This window comes from Acanthamoeba castellanii (assembly GCF_000313135.1).
Source record: "Acanthamoeba castellanii str. Neff unplaced genomic scaffold scf7180000084599, whole genome shotgun sequence".
Classification (NCBI taxonomy): Eukaryota; Discosea; order Longamoebia; family Acanthamoebidae; genus Acanthamoeba; species Acanthamoeba castellanii.
In genome coordinates this window covers 1,763,816-1,783,357 of record NW_004457442.1, presented here as the reverse complement: position 1 = coordinate 1,783,357, position 19,542 = coordinate 1,763,816, and the positions used below count along the sequence as shown (strand labels likewise).

The window sequence follows — 19,542 nt, the reverse complement described above, 5'->3', positions numbered from 1 at the left end:
CGTCCCCCGGGCCAAAATCTCGGGCCAGCGTGGTGCAGCTTCGCGGTTGGCCCTCGCTCTTGCCACCTATCGAAGCCGCAGCCACAAGAAAAAGATGTGTGAGCAAAAGCCGTGCTGTGTTGCAAGGTGCAAGGAAGGAATAGAGGAAAAGAGAAGCGATTACTGCTGGCGGGAGCGTCCAGCTCGGAGGCGAGCGTGATATTCTGCTTACCTGCTCGTTGCCGACGCGTCCACCCGCCGTCAGTTTGGCCCTTCGCGACATAAAGGCTACGCGCTTGTTGGGCGCGTACCAATCTCCGGCTCCGGTTTGACGCCGGCTCCCTTGATGGCCGCCACCGCTGAGGGATCGTCATTGTCGTCCTTCGCGTTGTTGTTGCTGACAATTCCGTTACCGTTGCTGGTGATGCACTGGACTCGTTCTTCATCGTCTTCCTGTTTGGAGGTCGAGCCGGGTCGAATGGCAAGGCAAAAGTCATCATAGATGACTCTCCTCGCCGCCCTCTCCCGCTCCCGCTGCCGCTTCTCTTTCTCCATTTCCTCCTCGAGCCACACGGCGTACTCCTCCTCGGGGAACCGCGCCAAGAAGGCCTAGAAAGGCGGAGGGATTATTACATCGTTGTTAGCGCTGAATCGCCATACGATACACGGCAGGTCTAATCTGGTACCTTCCAAATGGTCCTGGCAATCTGGAATGCGCGCTCGACGACTTCACCAAAGGGCAGGCCGAGCTCTTCGATGCCCGCCTTTACGCTGCTCAGTCGATACAAGAATGCGGCCTCCTTCCGGGAGAGATTTCTTATCGAGCCTGTGCGTCGAGGTAAGGGTATTAACATCGCCATCTCCAGAGCGCGTAACCGTTTGGGCCATGGGCCGATATGTACCGAGAGTATCCAGCAGGGCCAGCAGTTTGGAAGCCACGGACTTGAGGTCCTCGATGTCCGTCTTGGATTCGTCATACACATACCCCTGTAGAATTCGGTGGATCGGATGATTGAGTACCCCCAGGTTAACAACAGCCCGCGCGAAGCCAAGTAGTGTTGGGGCTCTCACCCTCACGGTTTCCATGATCTCCTTAAACTTGGCGTCGATTGAGCAGATGTCGGCAAAGTTGAGGCTGTGGCTCTCGGTCATGGCCCGCGTCATTCGCTGGGAAAGCTCCGCATCGAGCAAGGGGTCGTCTTCTCTGAGGGTATCGTCCTGTCGCTCCCGCCTTGTCGATCGTGGGCCTTCCCCACTTCCATAGCCTTCCTCTTCCTCCTCTTCCGCTATCACCACCGCTTCCTCATCGTTAAGTAGACGGTAGGCGTCCCGCTCTTTGTCGTGTCGTTGCGGTGCTGGTTGCACGTCGATGTCGCACGGCAGCGGCTGAAATACATCGTCGCCATCGACAACGATCATTTCGTCAGCATCGTCATCGCTAATCACCACCACCACATTGTGTTTGCGGCGCTTGTTCGCTGTCGGTGGCTCCACAGGTTCCTTCTTCGTTTGCTTCTTCATTTCCTTCTTCGTTTCCCTCATATCGGTTTTGTCCTTCTTGCTCTTGCTCTTCTTGCGCTCTTCCTTGACGCTCTTCGTCGTGTGGCCCGTGATCTTGGCCCGTCGCCTTTCCTCCTTCGTATCGATAAGCGAGCTTCGACTTCGCTTTTCCTCCTTCGTATCGACAGACGAGGTCCGACTTCGCTTTTTCGAGTCTTTTTTGGAGTCCGGTGCTGCGTCTTCGTGTTGATTACCGCGCTTGACCATCTTGCTATTGTTCGACTTTCGCTTGTTGGGGATGGTCCTCATCGGCGTATCCTCAGGTCCATTCAGCGCTCGCCCTGATGCGAGATCAGGTAAGCCTAGGGAGATGCTGATTGGGGGGGAGAGGAGCTGTACCTGAGGCCCACACGGCATCGATGATGCCAGCCTGACGCAGCCCGCTGATGAACGCACCCGCCACAGTCGCAGGATGATCTCGCTGTGTTGCTTCCCCTGCCGCGGTATGTAGTTTAGCCGAGGAGAAACCAGGCGCACGCAAGAAAGGATGAGGGGGAGCTACCGGCAAAGAAAAGTCGACGTGATACAGGTCGCGCCAGCAGATCGTAGTCGCTGCCCGTCGAGCCCACCGCTATGTACGAGTAGGAGCCGCGTGCGTATTTGTCGGTGCCCCACCGGGTGACGACTGCCTTCAATGGCGACGGAGCTCTCGGATAGGCCTGTGACACAGCTCGTAAGTTCGTGGCTACAGCTCGGTCGAGACTGGATGTGCCGCCGTACCCGTTTAAGGATAGCCATGGTACGCTGGACGATTTCAGCGTCGGGTCGGTGTTCGTGCACGATGGCGGCGCTGCCGGCGACTAACGCCAACAGAATTGGCTGTCCCATGCACCGGTGCAAATTGTTGAAGAGGAACGACTCACCCCTACGGGAGGATGGAAAGGGAGGTGTAAGCAAACTCAAAGCACAGAGCCAGCGACATTGTGGTGTGTGTTGGCACCTGTCTTCGCTTTTCTCGGGAACACAGCCGAAGTAGTCCACCGTATCGTCCCAGAAGACGTACGGGAATAGCAGGCCCACCTTGTTGAGGTTGCCAAAGCCCAACCGCTCGACCGCCTGTTGCTTCCATGACGGCAGGGGAGGATCGAACCGCAGCCGCCTGCCGTAAGAGGACAGGCCCCATCAGCAAGTCGAACAAAGAGAAAGCGGAAAGTGGGATAAGAGGCGCATACTTTTCCTTGAGAAGGCCGAGTGGAATCGTGACCAAGACTATCTCGGCTTCATAGGTCTGGCCTGCGGTGAACACCTTGGCCGGTTTGCTCTTCCCACCCATCCTTAGATCCTCCTCGTCCTCACCGTATTGAATCTCTGTTACCACTTGGCCCTGTTGTTTGCGTGTCGTGTGTAAGACAGTGTGTTCAACATTCATCGCCGCAGCGAAGGAGCGCACCAGTTGCACGTTGATGCCCTTGGCCAGCTCTCTTAGCACCTCGCTGTAGCCTTTCTTTAACAGGCAATGCTTGCCTCCGAACTCGAATTCGTCGTCCTGCGACAGGGCTTCAGTGGACGATCATGCGATAGGCAGAACTGAGTAGAACGTACTTGGTCCCAGTGCTCCAGAGACACCCGCGCCAGATCCGTGGCACATCCGTACTCGAGGTTGGCAATGTGCCAGTCGAAGATGCTCTTCTCCAGAGGTGAAATGGCACTGAAGCCATCAGCGCCAGTCGTTTGCAGGATGTGATCTATACCCCGCCCGAGCGACAGATGCGAGTCGGCTGTGGTCTTCTCAGGGACTTCGAGGGGCTTGGCCGCCGAACCATCAAACGTCATCGCGGTTCCGTTCGGCTGCGTCACACTCGTCGAGGTCGCGATGACTCCGGGGAGCATTGCGCCCTGCTGCGGTAGAAGGCCCGGGAAAGGAATCTGCTGCCCCAACAGCTGCGTCGGGTACTGGAAGTACGAGTGCGGTAGCGCCCTTCCAGAGAGTGCTTGTGCAGCTAGTTGCGCCTGGAGCACGTACTGCTGCGAGAGTGACGCATTCGGTCGCGGAGGCCCCTGCGGAGTGGGTGGCTGGAAGGGATGAAACTGCACCTTACGTTGCGGTTGGGAAGCAGACGAAGGTTGCTGCCGCCGCTGCGGTTGCTGCTGCGGTTGCGGTTGGGAAGCAGACGAAGGTTGCTGCTGAAGCTGCGGTTGCTTCTGTGGTGGTGGTGGTGGTGGTTGCTGCTGCGGTTGGGGCTGCGCTGACGTAGAAGACAGAGAAGTTGGCAGAGACGGGGTCGATCCAGGCGGAGCACTGGCGAGAGGGCGAGTTCCTCCCAGAATCGCGGTCCAATTCAGGCGGGCCTCTCCATTATTCGAGAGGGTAAAGAGAGGATCGTTGGATGTCGGCGCTGTCGTAGTGGGTGAGGCTGTCGCTGCTGGCGCCAGTGTTGGCGAAGTTGTCGTTGATGGAGGTCGCGTCTTCACTGGGCTGAGCGAGGTGCCGATAAGGGTGGCAGCGGCGGCGGCGGCGGCTGCGGCGTTGGCGACGGACTTGGGTGTCTGGACAGGCGGGTCGACCTTCTCCTTCTTCGCTTGGGCCGAGAGCGTTTGCGCACTGGCTTCCGTAGTCGCCGTGGCGGCAGCTGCAGTTGCCCCCGAGGATGGGGCAGTTTTGCCGGCAGTGATGGGTTGAGCTGTCAATCCTGGCGATCGCTGCGGCGGTGCGTAGCTGAACCGCACATTGCTGACCACTGTGTGCGGCCCTATGGGCGTCGACGCTTGGGCGATCGACCTGGCACCGGTAGCGGCAGTTGTTGAGGGTGAAGGCGCAGGTCCCAAGGCTGCTCCCACCGTGGCATTCGTCGTCGGTGGCGGCGGTCCGCCCGGTCGAGCGGGGAAGGGCACAGGCGGCATAAAGGGACTGGCATACCCCGAGAATCGAGCAGCAGGCACGCCATAGATCGGTTTCGTCTTGCCGTCGTCTGGTTTCAGGTGACGAGGATCGATATTGCCGGCCTTGTCGAGCACGAGGTTGAACAGTTCCTCGACGGCGCTGTCGACATCCTTCGGAACAAGCGAACAGTTGTGGAAGAGCGGGCACTCGTCGCGGAGAGTATGCAGCTCGGTGCCCAGCTGCTGGCAGAGGGTGTAAAACGGATTTCCCTCGGTTCCGGTCACCACCATCTAGCCGATAAGGAGGCGTCACCATCATCAGTGAGGATTGGCCAAGCTAACACAACATATTTGACTGTGCTGACACCTGGCGCTGTGTACGTACCGCGCCTAGGTCGATTTCTCCGCCAAGTACAGTGCTGGTGCTGACGCGTCCTCCAATCCGGTCTCTGGCTTCGAGAACGAGCACTCGGTACCCCATGTTCTGTAGTTGCCGCGCAGCGGACAGACCAGAAGCGCCGGCACCGATGACGATGACCCGCTGCCGTGGGAGGTCTGTGCACGCGAACAATGGAGAGCCACGCGCTTAGATCTCAGATACAACTTAGCGAGAAGGAGACTTAGGAGATGTACCCCAATTAGAGCGTGGGTGCTCTACAAAGCCGTAGTTGATGAACCCATAGCGGTTGAGAAAGTCGTAAGCTTGCACCGATATGGCCGCATAACGTGCCTTGCAGCCACGCATCATCGGACAGAGGAAATGGGTTAGGGTCCGAAATCGTTGAGCCCACACACGAACTTCCAACTTGAGTACGTACTTTGAATCCCTGACAGGCTTCCGCTCGCGGCAGGAATTTGGTCAGGTTGGTTTGCCACTTCAGGAGGATGGCATTGCGCACTGAACAGCGAGAATGTGAGCGATGGTGCATTAGCTGGCGAACGCTCATAACAGAGGGCAAGAGTTTGTTGCTTGAAACGATTAGACGAGAGCGTGCATACCAGATAGGTACGCGGGCACATCTTTTCGGACATCAGCGGGTAGCTCGTTCTTCTCCAGCCTCGATAGGCCGTCCACCGGCAGGCCGCTTTGAGTAGCCGCATCTGTTGACAGGAACCGTCAGCTGCTGCGAACAGGCCGGCACCTCGTGGGCCAGCAAAGGTGCAGCGTGGTGACGTACTGGTTTCTGGCGCATTTTCGCCCTCGCTGGCCACTTCTGATTCCTCCTCCTCGCTCTCTTCTGTGCACCATACAATTGCCAAAGCAATTTTAGCATTTTGGACAATCCACGTGATCCCCTGTGCAGCACGCACCTTCAAGAATCACAGCAGGAGCGTTTTGCTTGGCCCTTCGCGGTCGCAACTTGCGTTCTGTCGTCCTCGATCCTACTCGTACCGCTCCCGGTAAATTTGCCAAATCTATCTTTTGAGTTTCTGTTGTGCCTGGAAGGGGGGATAAGCATACCGCGAGTGCTCATGATCGATGCAGACAGTGGCCGTCTAAATGCACGCGAATCTTTTCCTCTTCCTTTGAAGTTGCAATGATGCAAATTGAAGGCCAAAAGAATGAGCTCTCTTGGATCGAGTTGGAAGGCCTCGACCATGCAGTCTTTGCGTCAGGTCCTTGGCGACCAACGATTGAAGAGGAACGACTCCCGAGCGCTGTGCAAAGATGGATCACGAGGGGCGGATTCGAATTGATTCTCTCGTCGTTCCTCTCGTCGCCCGTGTCCGGCAAAATCCCAAAAATCGAAAAATATGAAATAAGGCAAGGAATGCCGGACTCAAGAATTCCTGGCACCAGTTTCCCGCCAATGTCGCACGTTTTGATTTCTTTTCTTTCCTGCGCCCTCGATCAAGAGGGTCAATAGGAGGAATAATTTGGTGCTACACGAAAGGTCGTAGGGGCGGCACTGCCGTAAGAGAGAGCGCCCATGGAGAAGCCAGCGAGGGGGCGTCCGCGCAAGGATGCATCGCAATCTGTGACACCCTCGCGAGCACCCCAAAGATCCACTCCCTCGAGCAGCCAGCGTAGTAATTCTAGCAGAGTACAGGCATCGAATGGAAATGGTGAGCGATCGCCACCCGAGTGGAAGATAATCATCACCCTGGCGCCGCAGGAGGACCCCACGCCATCTCAATCGACCATCATCTATGAGGGTTATCCTTCGATACATGACACCCCGCCTCCTGTGCGCGACCCTACCAAAGAGCCCGTTATACAAGCTATCGAACCAAACGCTCGCGGCGTATGGTACTCAGCCCTCAATCACGCAGCATGCTTTTCGCACTGGATTCATTTTATTTACACTTTATTTAATATTATATTTTTTGCAAAAGGTGCCTCTTGACGGGTGAAGTAGACCGCACGAAGAAGCGCGTTCAAGGGTTTGCTTCCGTCAAACCCATCAAGGCTCGGGTCATACCACCCAAGCGATTGCCCCTGTACGCCTCGCACTCTTTCGAGTCTTGTTGGTGTATTGTCTCACGCAATTGACATATTTGCTTCTTGCTGGCACGCTCCAGCGGCGAGGCACCCAACTGGCTCAAGGAGGGCTTCATCAGCTTTGAGGTGATCAACACCGTAACCAAACGCGTCGCCTTCGGCATCAAAGGCGCGCTTACATCGGCCATCATCACACTTGATGGCGGCGTGGGTGATACTAACCTCTGTGGTGGTTGCAGGCGACTACGAGCTGCCGGTGCGCGACATGACTGAAACAAACCTGAACTGGCACGTTGACAAGGATAACGAAGAAGAGGCTGGGGAAAAGAAGGGCAATACTCTCCTGTTGAGGATAGAGAGAGGAAAGCTCGCACGCGTCAGGTTTGTACTTCCTCGTCCATGCTCTGTTTGTTGCCGTTGCGTGAGTTTCGGTTTCCGTTGCTGACCGACCGCTCATCTGTGATGGTAGATTTTTTCTCCATGAGTCGTTTATCGAGTCTGCCAGATCAGCAGGCTCGGGAACGCCCGTTCGGTATGAGCCCGTCGGCCTTGGTGCGCGTCGGAAAGACCACGGCAAGGACGACGCCAAATCTACCAAGCCGCAGCGCCAGGAGACGGGGGCGAAGAAGGAAACGACCAAGCGAGTGACACCCGAAGGAGAAGCGGAGGAGGAGGAGGAAGAAGAGGAGAAAACGACCACCAAGGATGTCAAGAAGGCGCGCAAGGGCAGCGAATCTACGAGCGCTGAGAAGGCTGCACCGGTGCAAAAGAAAACCACAGCGCCTGAGCAGGCACCGGAAGCGAAGCGACTGGCAGAAAAGCGAAAGGCCACCTACGAGGCCACGCCGAGGAAATCCACGAGCGGAGAGTTCAAGAACCCTTGGCTCTTGGCCAAGAAGCTCAAGACTGGACAACCGGCCACGCCCAAGGCGGCGGCGGCGGATGAGGAGGAGGAAAATGAGGACCTCGGAGAGGAAGAGGAGAGGGCACCGGTAGCGAAGCGACTGGCGGAGAAGCGAAAGGCCACCGACGAGGCCACGCCGAGGAAATCCACGAGCGGAGCGTTCAAGCACTCTGAGCTCTGGCCCAAGCTCACGACTGGACAACCGGCCACGCCCAAGGCGGATCAATCGCGCCGACAGACCAAGGAGGAGGAGGAAGAAGAGGAGGAGAAAGAGGACCCCGGAGAGGAAGAGGAGAAGGCAGCGAAGGCTAAGGACAGGAAATCGACTGCGCTGGAGAAGCACTCGAAGGCAGCGGATGAGGACGACCAAGATGAAGAGGAGGAGGAGGAGGAGGAGAACTTTGAGGAGATTCTGAGCCAGATACCGGTGTTGGTGACGGTCAACAGGCTTGAGGACACGCGAGAGCCGCCATCGGCTGACGCGCGGCCCCCCTCGACGAAGCGAAAGCTGAGCGATTCGCGAGCGAAGGACCAGAAGACGAAGAAGAGGAAGATGACCCCGGAGGAGGAGCGAGCGTACGCGATTCAACAGCGGATCCTCGGCAACGACTACTTCAACGACGAGACCGACTGCTACGTGTCGTCGTCCGAGGAGGACGAGCAGGTGACCGAACGACGAGCGATAGCGGCAGTGCGACGCGCGAAAGCCGTCGGCACGCCCCGGAAGTTATTGGGTACAGCCAAACAGAAACTCAAACCAGCGCAAGAAGAGGAGGAAGAAGAGGAAGAGGACGATGACGACGAAGAGGAATCGGAAGCCGAGCCGATGGACGACGCTGAGCTGCAGTCCGACAACGAGCTTCTCGTTTCAGGGTTCGACCACATGGATGCCGAAGCGAACGAAGACACAGCAGCGACATCAGCCGAACAGCGGCAAGCGGAGAAGCCCGACGACAAGGAGGAGGAGGAGGAGGAGGAGGAGGAGGAGGAGGAAGGAGACGAGGAGGAAGAAGAGGAAAAGCGCAGGATGAAGCGAAAGAAAACAAAGAGGAGGAGGAGAAGGAGGAAGATGATGAAGACGACCAGTTTGATTTCATGTGGGTGAAGGATACGAAGACGCGCGAGCAGGAGCTCGCCGAGCGGATGAGGGAGGAAGCCGAACGAGAGGAGCGGGAGCTCGAGCGGGCGCGAGAGGAGCGAAGGCTGGCCAGGCGCCAGAAAGCGCTCGAGGAGCGTAAGGCCGGGCGCGAACAGCTCAAGACGGGGCAGGCCAAGGGGCGACCCAGGGCAGTCGGAAGCGATGGAAAACGACGTTCAACGCAGAACGACGAAGAGGAAGAGGAAGGCGAAGGCCGCGCTGAAGAGGAAGAAGCCAAGAAAAAGGTGGGAAAGAAGGGATCTACGCAGGACAGACGGAAGGTCGAGGATGACGAAGAGGAGGAGGAGGAGGAAGGCACCAGGAAAAAGGCGAAAAAGGAAACGAATCAGGCAAGGAGAAAGGAGAAGGAAGACGAGGAAGAGGAGGAGGAAGAAGATGACGACGAGGAGGACGAGGAGGACGAGGAGGACGAAGGCGCCAAGAAAAAGGGGAAGAAGGAAACGACGCAGGCAAGACGAAAGGAGAAGGAAGATGAGGAGGAAGACGAGGAAGACGAGGAAAAGGAAGAAGACGACGACGAGGAAGAGGAAGAGGATGGACAAGATAAGGATTTCTCGGAGCAGGAAGAACTGCGCAACGACGATGCGATGGACGAAGAAGCAGAGGAGGATCCAGTGAAGCTGAGCGATGAGGACGAGGAGATTGTTCGCAAAGCGGCCAAGGTACCTGACTCATAGCATAGTCATTCTTAATAGAGCGATTGGATCTAACTGGCATGAAATCGTGTAATGTCAGAAGGCGGAATCGCCATTCAAGGTGCCCTCGTCGAAGTCTAGCGTTGTGGACCTTACTGGTGGTGATGATGATGAGGATTTCGAGATGAGGTACTGCACCTCTACAAGCATATTGAATTGAAGGGCAGAGATTGCGCAAGCTTGTTGCTCACTCGTAGTTCTCCCTCGTCGCAGCCCGATCAAGCGCTCGGCCACGCGCTCCTCCAATCTGCGGGAGTTCTTCGGGGTGAAGGAGAGAAGCCCGAAGCCCGTGAAGAGGAGGCGCGGGCGGCCAAGGAAGAAGCGCGATGATGACGATGACTTCCACTTGATCGATGACGACGAGCTTGGCAGCGACGGTGAAGATGAAGATGAGGAAGAGCCCGTCGTCAGGAAGAGGAACGACTCACTCCTTGGTACGTCGTAAAGCGGTTCGCACACCATTTGTCGTGGCCTACGCTCACTCACTTGTGCCTTTACCAGATGACTCGCAAACCGAGGAGCCGATGACGTCCTTCTTCCTCAACCAAGATCGTTACGACGCGTCGCAGGGCGAGGACTCGCCCGCGCCCGCGCCTCCTCCGCGGAGGGGCAGGCAGCTCACTGCAATGGAGCGCAAGGCCGAAAGTAAGTATCGCTCGTCTTGTTCTGTGCTCTCTCGTGCTCGAGTTCCCACTTTTTCTCCCTAGCGCTCACCCTTTCCACCGTACCGTAGTTGCCAAGCAGATGATGCAGAACGGAATGAACCTCAACCAGGCCGTGAGCGCGGTGATGGCCGCGGATAAGGAGGGAGCCGGCGGAAAGGGAGCAGCCGAGCCGCCCGAAGGCGATGACGACGTCTTCCAATCCGAGGAGGTAATCGCTCAGCCAGCTTGAGTCTCCCAGGGACACCAGCGCGTCATGATTATACCTATTCACGTTATTGACGCCTCGCTCTTCGTTCTCCTTCTACAGGCGATGGTCTACGCTGGATACAAGCCCCAGATTCCCATCTTCTGCACCCATCCAGGTACGCCAAAGAGAGAAACCAGAGAGAGAGAGAGAGATAGAGAGGAAGTGTTGTGTAGGAGAGATTAATCTTGTTCTCACGCATTTTTTGGCGTGTGTCTGCGCCATTGGCAGCCAACATCGTGGAAGCTGCGACACTGGCTTCGGCGCAGCCGCCGGAGCCGACATATAAGCCAAAACTGCCGCCGGCGTGCACCGAAAAGGGAGAAAAATCTCTTTTGTCCACCCTCCAATACGTGCGCCGCCCTTCTCTCCGGGAGTAGCATGTGTGCCACCTCGCTTAAAAGTCGCTTTGCTCTTCATCATGCACGCAGGAAACCGTGGTGATGGTGGGCCAACGGCACGAAAAGATGCTACTGAACCAGACGCGCGCTGGCTACTTCTGCGGAGATGGCACGGGCGTGGGCAAGGGACGCCAGATCGCCGCGATCATCGCTGGTATGTTCTGGCCAATGCCGGACTCAGTTTGGTACCTCATAACTTATAACAATGGTGCTTTTGTTCTTCGCCGTCCGCAGACAACTTTTTGAAGGGGAGGCGCAAGTCGGTTTGGTTCTCCGCCAGCAACGGTTTGGCCAAGGACGCCCGACGAGGTACCTCCCTCAATTAATCGGGGGTTGCACGGCTACTCATATGATACGTTTGCCATCACACCCCCCTTAGATCTTGATGATGTGGGCTGTGGCAAAAATGGGAACTACTACATTCCGTTGTACACCATGCCCCTGGACATCACCCACACCATCCCCGCTGATTCGGGTACGTTGCTGTGGCGTCTGCAGCACACACAGCAAATGAGCACAAGCCGCGGGCACGGTCTCACCGCTTTCGTTGGTCGTACTTTGGTGGTGACTGCGCAGACGGAGTCCTGTTCGTGACCTATAGCATGCTGGTGAGCAAGACCACCAGGAAAAAGAAGACCTACTCGCGGTTCAATCAGCTCGTCAAGTGGTGCGGTCCCGACTTCGAAGGCTGCATCGGTATGGTCTCCCCCAACAATGTTTGCCGTGTGAGCGAGAATCGATGCTTGGCAATGACTGATACCCAATCGGTACCTTTCATTTAGTCTTTGACGAGGGCCACTTCGCCAAGAATTTGAAGGTGGGCAAGAGCCAGGGTTCGTCTCAGGCAGCGCTCAAGGTGTCAGAGCTGCAGGACACTCTGTCCCTCGCCAGGGTACGCCACACCACAGGACACCAACCAATCACGCAAGTGTGCACTTCTCAAACGTGTGAATGGGTGGGCACAGGTGGTGTACGTGTCGGCGACGGGTGCGACCGAGCCCAAGCACATGGCCTACATGACCCGACTGGGCTTGTGGGGTCCGGGCACGGCCTTTGCCGACTTCCGCGATTTCCACAAACGCATCGATGAGGCAGGAGTGGCAGCCATGGAGATGGTGGCCATGGAGATGAAAGCTGTACGTACACAGTCCCTGTCAGCCGTTTGGCGTGCCGCTTCCGCGTTAACATAACACAAACGCATCGTGTTGTAGTTGGGCATGTACTGCAGTCGACATCTGTCCTACGAGGGCACAACGTTTGATGTAATCGAGCACTCCCTCACCGTCAAGGAAAAGGCGATGTACAACGCGGCAGCCAGGTGCGTCTTAACATGGTACCGCACTCCACGCAGACCAGTTGACTGACGCTATGGGTGGTCTTAGATTCTGGCAAGACCTGGTGACCGACTTCCTCAACGCGCATGCCGAAGCGGGACCGGTTAAGGGCAAGCGCACAAATGCCAAGGCGCTTCTGTGGGGCGCTCACCAGCGCTTCTTCCTACAGATGTGTCTGGCCGTCAAGTACGTCACATGCCCGCAGGTTGCGTTATCGCATGGCCTTCACGCCAATACCCTCCCCCCCCCTCCTCTGCAACTATGTTAGGGTGCAAGACTGCGTTAAGTTGGTCAAGGAAGCTCTAGACAAAGATTGCGCTGTAGTCATCGGCCTGTTTTCCACGGGCGAGAGTGTGATGGACCATCAGGCGGGCGATGAGGTCGATGATATTGACTCGGCGCCCAGTCTACTGCTAAAGCGACTACTCGAGGAGCGGTACGCTTGGCCTGCCTCGCTCTCGCCTTGAAAAGCTCAAAGCTCATCATGGGCTGCTGTCTGAACAGCTTCCCCACGACCAACAACTTGACGGGCAAGGAGATGCCCAACTGGGTGGCCAAGAGAAAACACTACCTGAAGCGCGTACGCTGCCTTTGCCGTTCATGGACTGTTGTGGCCTATGCTCACCGATTAGGCGAAACACTAGCTGGAGGAGATGGACCTGCCGGCCAACCCGCTCGACGACCTGATCGACAGGCTAGGTGGTACGGACGAGCTCGCCGAAATGACAGGTATGCGTTCACTTCTCGCGGTTCAACATATTAATAATTGCGCCTGATCGTGCATTGACGCCGGCTTTTGCGTGTGGCTGGGTGATATGTATAGGGCGAAGCAAGCGATTGGTGCGCGTGGGCGACCGGTTCGTCATCGAGCGAAGGGAGTCTAAGGTGGACAACATTGAAGAACGGTAAGGCCCGCTAAGTCTTGCCTATTTACTCGGCGCCACCTCCGCTCCGCTGGGCGCTCACTCGATCGTGTTCGACTTGTCCCAGAAACCTGTTCATGGATGCAAAGAAGGACATCGCCATCGTGAGCGAGGCCGCTTCGATCGGTATCTCACTGCAGGCCGACAAGGTACCACCCAGCGCTGTGGTGGTCAGAGCACTTACCCCATTGACATTGGCGATGGTCGTGATGTTGAACAGAGCTGCAAGAACCAGAAGCAGCGTGTACATATCGTGCTGCAGCTGCCATGGGCCGCCGACAAGGCTGTGCAGCAGCTCGGCCGGACCCATCGATCGCACCAACGCACCGCGCCCTTTTACAAGCTCCTTATCACCGATCTGGTACCGTACACACGACGTTAGCGTGACATCTATTCTGTAGCTGACCAATGCGCGTGGTCAGGGAGGAGAACGACGTCTGGCTTCGACAATTGCCGGTCGCTTGGCTTCACTGGGCGCGCTGACCAGCGCCGACCGGCGGGCTGGTGCCGCCTCGCGCACGCTCTCCGTCTACCTGCTGCAGCCCAAATATGCACGCGAGGTAACTTCCGTCATATATGTGTGACCACCCCCGGGGAGGTGACTTGCCGCATGATATCTACATCACACTTATTTACATGCACTCTCGCCAGGCGATTTCTCGGCTGGCGACTGCCATGTACGATGCGGAGCGGAAGCTGGCTATCGCGCAAACGCATGGCCGTCCGCAGTACGCCGGACCCTCGGCAGCCGCTGGCACCGCTGCGCTGCCGCTCACCAACAACCCAACGGGCTTTCAGCCCGCTACCACGGCTGCCGCTGGCCGGGGTCCAGGGCGCTATGGCCGCCCGCCCATCCCTGGGACGTCGCAGTTTAGCATCGCTTCGCCGACGGCTCCACCCCAGCCTGGGGAGTCTGCGCCCGCGCAGACTCAGGTAAGTGCATTTACAAGACGCATACCGTGGCGGTTACGTGGCATGCTTACAACGGGATGTGGTGTGGCACACAGGAGGCACAGCAGCAAGACAAACAAACTTGCCGACTGGCTGAGATCAAGCCCAAGGCGGAAAGTCTGTCACTGGTCGAGGTTACAGGAACAAACGACAAAGTGAAGAACTTTCTCAATCGGTACCCCCACCACCACTCGCCATTCATCCGGTCCACTGTTTTTCCTCACCACCGGTCATACAAATCTACAACTGCTCAGGTTGTTGGGATTGGAGGTGGAAGACCAGATCCTCATATTCCAGCTCTTCACCAACTACTACGAAATGGAGGTTCGTCAGTTCTCACCCCGATTCTCATCTTGAACAAAAAAAGGGCCTAATCGAGATTGCGCAGGTGAATGAGGCCATCAAGGCTGGCACCTTCGACGACGGCGTGTTCGATCTGCAGGGTCAGTTGGTGAAGAAGACCGTCGTGTACATGGTATGTTCTCGTTTCTTACAAGTCGATGTCGTGGTATGGCATGGACACTCATATACCTGGCTTTGTGTTCGTCACAGGATCCCAACATCAACATGCGGAAGAACGAGGAGAAGGACACCGGAACCTCAACCGCCACCGCTGAGGAGGAAGAACAGCAACATCGACGCAAGCAACAGTTTACCGAACTCTTTGTAATCGAGGTAGACCGCGGTCTCAAGTGGGACGACGCCCTGCGGTCCTACCAAGCCACCATCGCATCCGCACGCGATCCGCGACAAGTACGTCCCCTCGTCTCGTCAATCCTGTATGCGCGTGGTGTTGAGTCTTTGCTCTGGGGACTAGCTAACCACCCAACCACCACCCACCACCACCCCGCATCCGTAAACCGACAGTCCGATACGGGTTTCTACACCAACGACAGGTCTGGGAACATCGTGCTTGCGGTTCAGAAGGGCACCACCGCGTTCTTCCACATCACCAGGCCGCATTTGGGTACCCCATTGCGCACGAGCTAGCACTTGGGCAAACAACGCCAAATGGATGGTCCACTCACTCCCTCCACCGTTGTGCAGGTCATCAAAGAACTGCCATCCCGCGATCAGATCTCCGAACGAACTACACGAAAGTCACTAACATGCGGCGGGCCGAGAAGATGTGGATCGAGGTACGTACTCTGGCTCCACTGGCGTCCACGAGTTCTCTCTGCCGACCCTGAAATCCGCGTGTGCGTCAACAGAAATACAGCTCCACAAACGACGTGGGCCTGGGTAACCGGCTGCTACGCAAGAACATTCTGGTCGGCTCTGTCCTGCCCACCTTCAAGGTCCTCCAGGAGGAACTGGAGAAAGGTACCTGCTGCTGCTGCTGCTGCTTGTTGGGTGGAAATGCATTTCGTTACTCACGCCATGCTGGACCGCTAGGTGTGGCGAAGAAAAAGGACGCGCGGATCCAGATCGTGCGTGCCATCGTGCACGCCAAACCTTCAACAGCGAAGGGAAAGGAGCGAGAGGATGCCGACGCTGCTGCGCCGCAGCACAAGATCGTCGGCATCCTCATCCCGCCGGGCAAGGAGCATAGTACGTTGAGTGCTGTGTGTGCTGTGTGTCGTGCGTGCGTGTAATAGTATTGACCGCGTGTTGTCAACTTGCAGACGTCATCCGCAGTCTGCAACAGCACGAAATTCAACGGCACTTGGAGAATCGTAAGCAACGCTTGATTCGGGGCCTCGCCAAGCTGACCCAACGCGAGCAGTGGCGGTTCGTTGGTACGGACGGCCCGTCTGTGTTGTTCGTGTGTATCACATTGCGTACGCAAAGGCTAACGAACACACGCAACAGGCGATGTGGAGGAGATCGCGGACCCCTTGTGCATGCGATACCTAGCGGGCGATGACCTCATCAACGCTGGTATGTTCTTAGCTCGTCCACGGCGACGACCTCGTTTTTCCAAATCGCTGACTGCGCGCTGTTCTGGTCCACCCACAGCGGCTGCGAAGAAGAAGCAATCGGGGCCATCAACGGCGATTACGACGGAGCGCATCACGCTGCGTGCTGTGCTGCAGCAGCTCAAGGAGTACGATAAGCGGCGAATGGCGCGCGAAAACGAGCTGATCGAAGCCCTCAAGGCGGGAGCACCTGCCGCGATCAAGGCCGACCCTGCCAAGCTCGACGCCCACGTCGCCGCGCTGCGGGCGCTTTGCCCTCGCACCGTACGCGCCCTCCTGTGCTTCCTGCTGCCTTTGCCCATTCGCTGACACATCTCGGCTCTTCGTGTGAACCGTTGGAACAGTTCATCAACTTTGTCAATGGCACGGCCAACACGTCAGCCAGTCAGACAGCCTACAGCATGTTGGTGACGCAGGTCGAGGAAGAACGGAAGAAGAAGCGGTTCGTGTTTGCACCACACCACCACTAGCGCGCATGCTGTCAGATATCTCCAGCATGCCACCGAACTTGTGAAATTACAGAACAACCGAGGTAGCGGCGCTTGGCAGGGAGCTGGCACCGCACTACACCACATTCGACCTGATCTCCTACCTCACCGCGGCCAATCCACTCGTGATCAACTATATCGAAAACCGACTGGTACGTTTCGTCCTGGTGTGCCGTGGTGCGAGCGACTGATCGCGTGGTTGACCGACTGTTGTCTGCAGGCGGTCAGCGTAGCCCACAACACTCCGTACCCGCTCGAATGGTATTCGGTGGTTCCGAAAACCGCGCAGGAGATCGTCGACAAGATTGTCGCCCTTAAGTGCGCCCATCAGCAGAAGGTGCGGCGTGGTGACCTAAGTTCTGGCGTCTCTCTCTCTTTCTCACACACACACACACGCACACACACGCACACACTTCTTACATGTTTGGCTCTGCAGCAAGCGCGACAGAAGGTGTTTGTGGACCTGCTGGCCCAGAAGGCCGCGGATCTGACGAGACAATTTGCCATCCTTGTCACCCCTGACGACATTAAGTACGCGACACAATCGCCAGGCCAAAGCCAGAGCTTGCTCGTCTCGCTAACACTCGCGCACACGCGTGCTAATCACGCTGCAGGGAGGCCGACCCTCAGACGCTGGTCCACTTCAACAACACGCCGACTGCCGACCCGGCTGACACCGTCCACGCCCTGGCCCGACATCTCGAGTACGTGCCCGGGCCTCTCCACTTCGCCTCTCCTCGTCGCGCTGACATGTGGGTTTTTTTTGTGTGTGCCTTTTCCAGGACGCAAACTGCTCTTCTGGCATGGTTGCAGAAGCAACTGCAAGCCAAAGGGCCACTGCCCCTTGCTGCCCTTGAGCAGGTACCTCCTGCCATGGCATCAACAACCATCTTTCCACCTTGTGTCACGCACCCGTCACGCAACAACACATTCTCACCTTCTTCTTTGTCTTTCGTGTTTTGTGCGAGCAACAGTACTTCGTGCGTGACTACAGGCTCCCGTTCAGTCAGTACTACCCGCGCGGGTTGATGACCTTCATCGTCACCCACTCCAGATCTCTCGCGATGCGCCAAGGCCGCGTTTACTGGCTGAACTCACGCTGATCACTCAGAGCGGCCACCACTGTACTTGTTTTCTTTTCTTTTCTGTTTAACAACTTTATTTATTCTGTATCGATCTGTTGGGGATGGAGAACGCAGAGGCCGCGTCAAAACGCGAAGGCGGCATTGATGAAGAGAAGATCAATCTGAGCGGAAATGAAAGTGAGAGGGAGTTAGTGGGGCCAAGCCGTTACTTCGCCGATTCTGGGGGCTGGCTGGGGTTGGCAAAGAGCCCGAGCAAGGGGCGGTATCTCGTAGCCCGTCGCCCCATCCCAGCCGGGCAGGACCTCCTCTTTGTACCTCCCCCTCACAATTTCATCTCAAATTGATTTTTTCCGGTTTAATCTTCGAAGATTTAATCTCAATTTTTAACATGTTGATCAAGTAGGCGGAGCCGTACGGGGTGGGCGTGCACGAGAGTCACAAGAAGCGGTTCTGCCAGGGCTGCTACCGCTTCACCCACCTCCCACTTGCCAGCACCCAGGTGCGTCCACGTGTGCTGCGTGTCGTGTCTTCTCGGGGGCGTTTGTCGTACGGGGGCTCATGCACCACTAAAAGGCGGACGAGCCGCCTAGCGAGGGTCACCCCGACGGCGCCACCATGGCAGCGGACGCATCAACACAACCTCAGACGGGTGCTTGCGCAGACGTCAGCCAGGCGCAGCCAACGAGCCTGACCGACCAGGTCGTCCACGACGACGGAGCGCCGGACGTCACGACTTCGACAGCGACTGCAGCAGAGGAAAAGAAGCAGCAGCAGCAGCAGCAGCAGAAGGTGAGCCGTAAGTGTACCGCGCAGGTGTGGTGCGAGCGATGTAGGCAGAGCTGGTACTGCTCCTTGGCCTGCAAAGAACAGGTACCTCGCGTGTGCGGTCGTGCATAGCTCGTGTGCATGTGTGTGCCGTGTGTGCGAGTGTCCCTGAGCGCGCTCGCTTGGTTCATGATCTACGCAGGATCGACTGCATCCGCTTCAGTGCCCCGGCCTTGCCTTCCTGGCCTCGTGCAAGCTGACCAAGGTACGTTGGCACTTAACATGTCGCACTAGCGAGCGTGGTTGGTCTAGGAACCTACACTCACGACCACACGAACTCGTGTGAGTAGGACGACAAGACGGTGGTGCGGGTGCTGCTCCACGTCCTGGCGCGACGGGAGCTGGAGGCGATCGACGGACCACCACCGGCTGGCGGCGTTTCGGGCAAGCCTCGATTCGCGGACTTCCTGTGCCTCGTTGCCAACGTGCCCTCGCTCGCCATCTCGCCCGACCGATACAAAGGCGACATGTACGCACACGCACCAAGTTTTCACACGACCGCACACGCGCTAGGGCACACGCACACACACTCAACCAACCTCTCATGACAGGGAGGTGGTGCGATACGTGGAAAAGATGCTGGCCAGCTGCTCGCTCGCGCACAAGTACACCTCGCAGGAGCTCATGGAGTACATCTCCAAAATTGAGAGCAACAGTTACACGCCCTCACTATAAGTTTGCTCTCTTCTTGTGATTATCTATGTGCTCACGTGTGCGTGTGTTCGTGTGTGTGCGTGTGCACAGCGTTTGGGATGTGGAGCGACAAGCTGGTGTCGATGGGAATGGTACTCTATGCGGAGGGGTCCTACTTCAACCACAGCTGCGCGCCCAACTGCGGCACGCGCACGGGCGAGGGGCAGGCGGTCCAGTTCGTGGCCACCCACGACATCCCGGCGGGCGATGAGGTCTGCATCCGCTACATTGATGTCGACAAGCCCACCACATCACGGCGCAGCGAACTCCTCTCACACTACCACTTCACCTGCATGTGCCCACTGTGTTGCGCCGACTCATCTTCGTCTTCGTCATCGGCTTCTTCGTCTTCGGCCAAGACGAAACACTCACACCACCCTGCGCGACCAGGCAAGGTGGGCAAGAAGGGCAAGAAGGTGAAGGCCGCCAGAAAGGGCAAATAAAATAAATAAAA

General features: G+C 57.2%; 4 protein-coding genes across 4 annotated transcripts; 3 read left to right on the top strand and 1 right to left on the bottom strand.

The window, feature by feature from the left end:
* Positions 1–267: 267 nt before the first annotated feature.
* ACA1_065090 (amine oxidase, flavincontaining superfamily protein) lies at positions 268–5,960 on the bottom strand (the record flags this gene model as incomplete). Its single annotated transcript, XM_004339686.1, has 18 exons — positions 268–588; positions 666–805; positions 882–966; positions 1,051–1,820; positions 1,879–1,974; positions 2,042–2,198; positions 2,260–2,404; positions 2,480–2,638; positions 2,712–2,863; positions 2,930–3,025; positions 3,082–4,650; positions 4,745–4,914; positions 4,993–5,089; positions 5,178–5,257; positions 5,359–5,460; positions 5,538–5,597; positions 5,671–5,742; positions 5,822–5,960. 18 exons carry the CDS (start codon positions 5,958–5,960, stop codon positions 268–270), a joined length of 4,410 nt encoding a protein of 1,469 aa, XP_004339734.1.
* Positions 5,961–6,531: 571 nt separating this feature from the next.
* ACA1_065080 (uncharacterized protein) lies at positions 6,532–8,811 on the top strand (the record flags this gene model as incomplete). The annotated part of the gene is made up of 5 exons (XM_004339685.1): positions 6,532–6,610; positions 6,720–6,801; positions 6,883–7,013; positions 7,042–7,183; positions 7,308–8,811. 5 exons carry the CDS (start codon positions 6,532–6,534, stop codon positions 8,809–8,811), a joined length of 1,938 nt encoding a protein of 645 aa, XP_004339733.1.
* Positions 8,812–8,849: 38 nt separating this feature from the next.
* ACA1_065070 (nuclear helicase, putative) lies at positions 8,850–17,588 on the top strand (the record flags this gene model as incomplete). The annotated part of the gene is made up of 41 exons (XM_004339684.1): positions 8,850–9,527; positions 9,604–9,689; positions 9,774–9,994; positions 10,062–10,205; positions 10,294–10,433; positions 10,533–10,587; positions 10,701–10,822; positions 10,901–11,024; positions 11,105–11,179; positions 11,250–11,345; positions 11,447–11,566; positions 11,653–11,762; positions 11,836–12,006; positions 12,082–12,188; positions 12,253–12,390; positions 12,473–12,640; positions 12,676–12,784; positions 12,849–12,933; positions 13,028–13,109; positions 13,195–13,276; positions 13,348–13,488; positions 13,550–13,687; positions 13,779–14,060; positions 14,135–14,253; positions 14,333–14,402; positions 14,446–14,553; positions 14,631–14,831; positions 14,946–15,045; positions 15,126–15,217; positions 15,290–15,401; positions 15,474–15,629; positions 15,704–15,817; positions 15,891–15,959; positions 16,038–16,261; positions 16,342–16,439; positions 16,520–16,637; positions 16,706–16,822; positions 16,922–17,016; positions 17,100–17,189; positions 17,268–17,346; positions 17,460–17,588. The coding sequence occupies 41 exons, from the start codon at positions 8,850–8,852 to the stop codon at positions 17,586–17,588; spliced, it is 5,565 nt and encodes a 1,854-aa protein (XP_004339732.1).
* An 83-nt stretch (positions 17,589–17,671) lies between these two features.
* On the top strand, positions 17,672–19,531 carry ACA1_065060 (Histone-lysine N-methyltransferase; the record flags this gene model as incomplete). Its single annotated transcript, XM_004339683.1, has 7 exons — positions 17,672–17,881; positions 17,974–18,069; positions 18,144–18,359; positions 18,538–18,600; positions 18,686–18,864; positions 18,947–19,050; positions 19,140–19,531. The coding sequence occupies 7 exons, from the start codon at positions 17,672–17,674 to the stop codon at positions 19,529–19,531; spliced, it is 1,260 nt and encodes a 419-aa protein (XP_004339731.1).
* Positions 19,532–19,542: the final 11 nt, after the last annotated feature.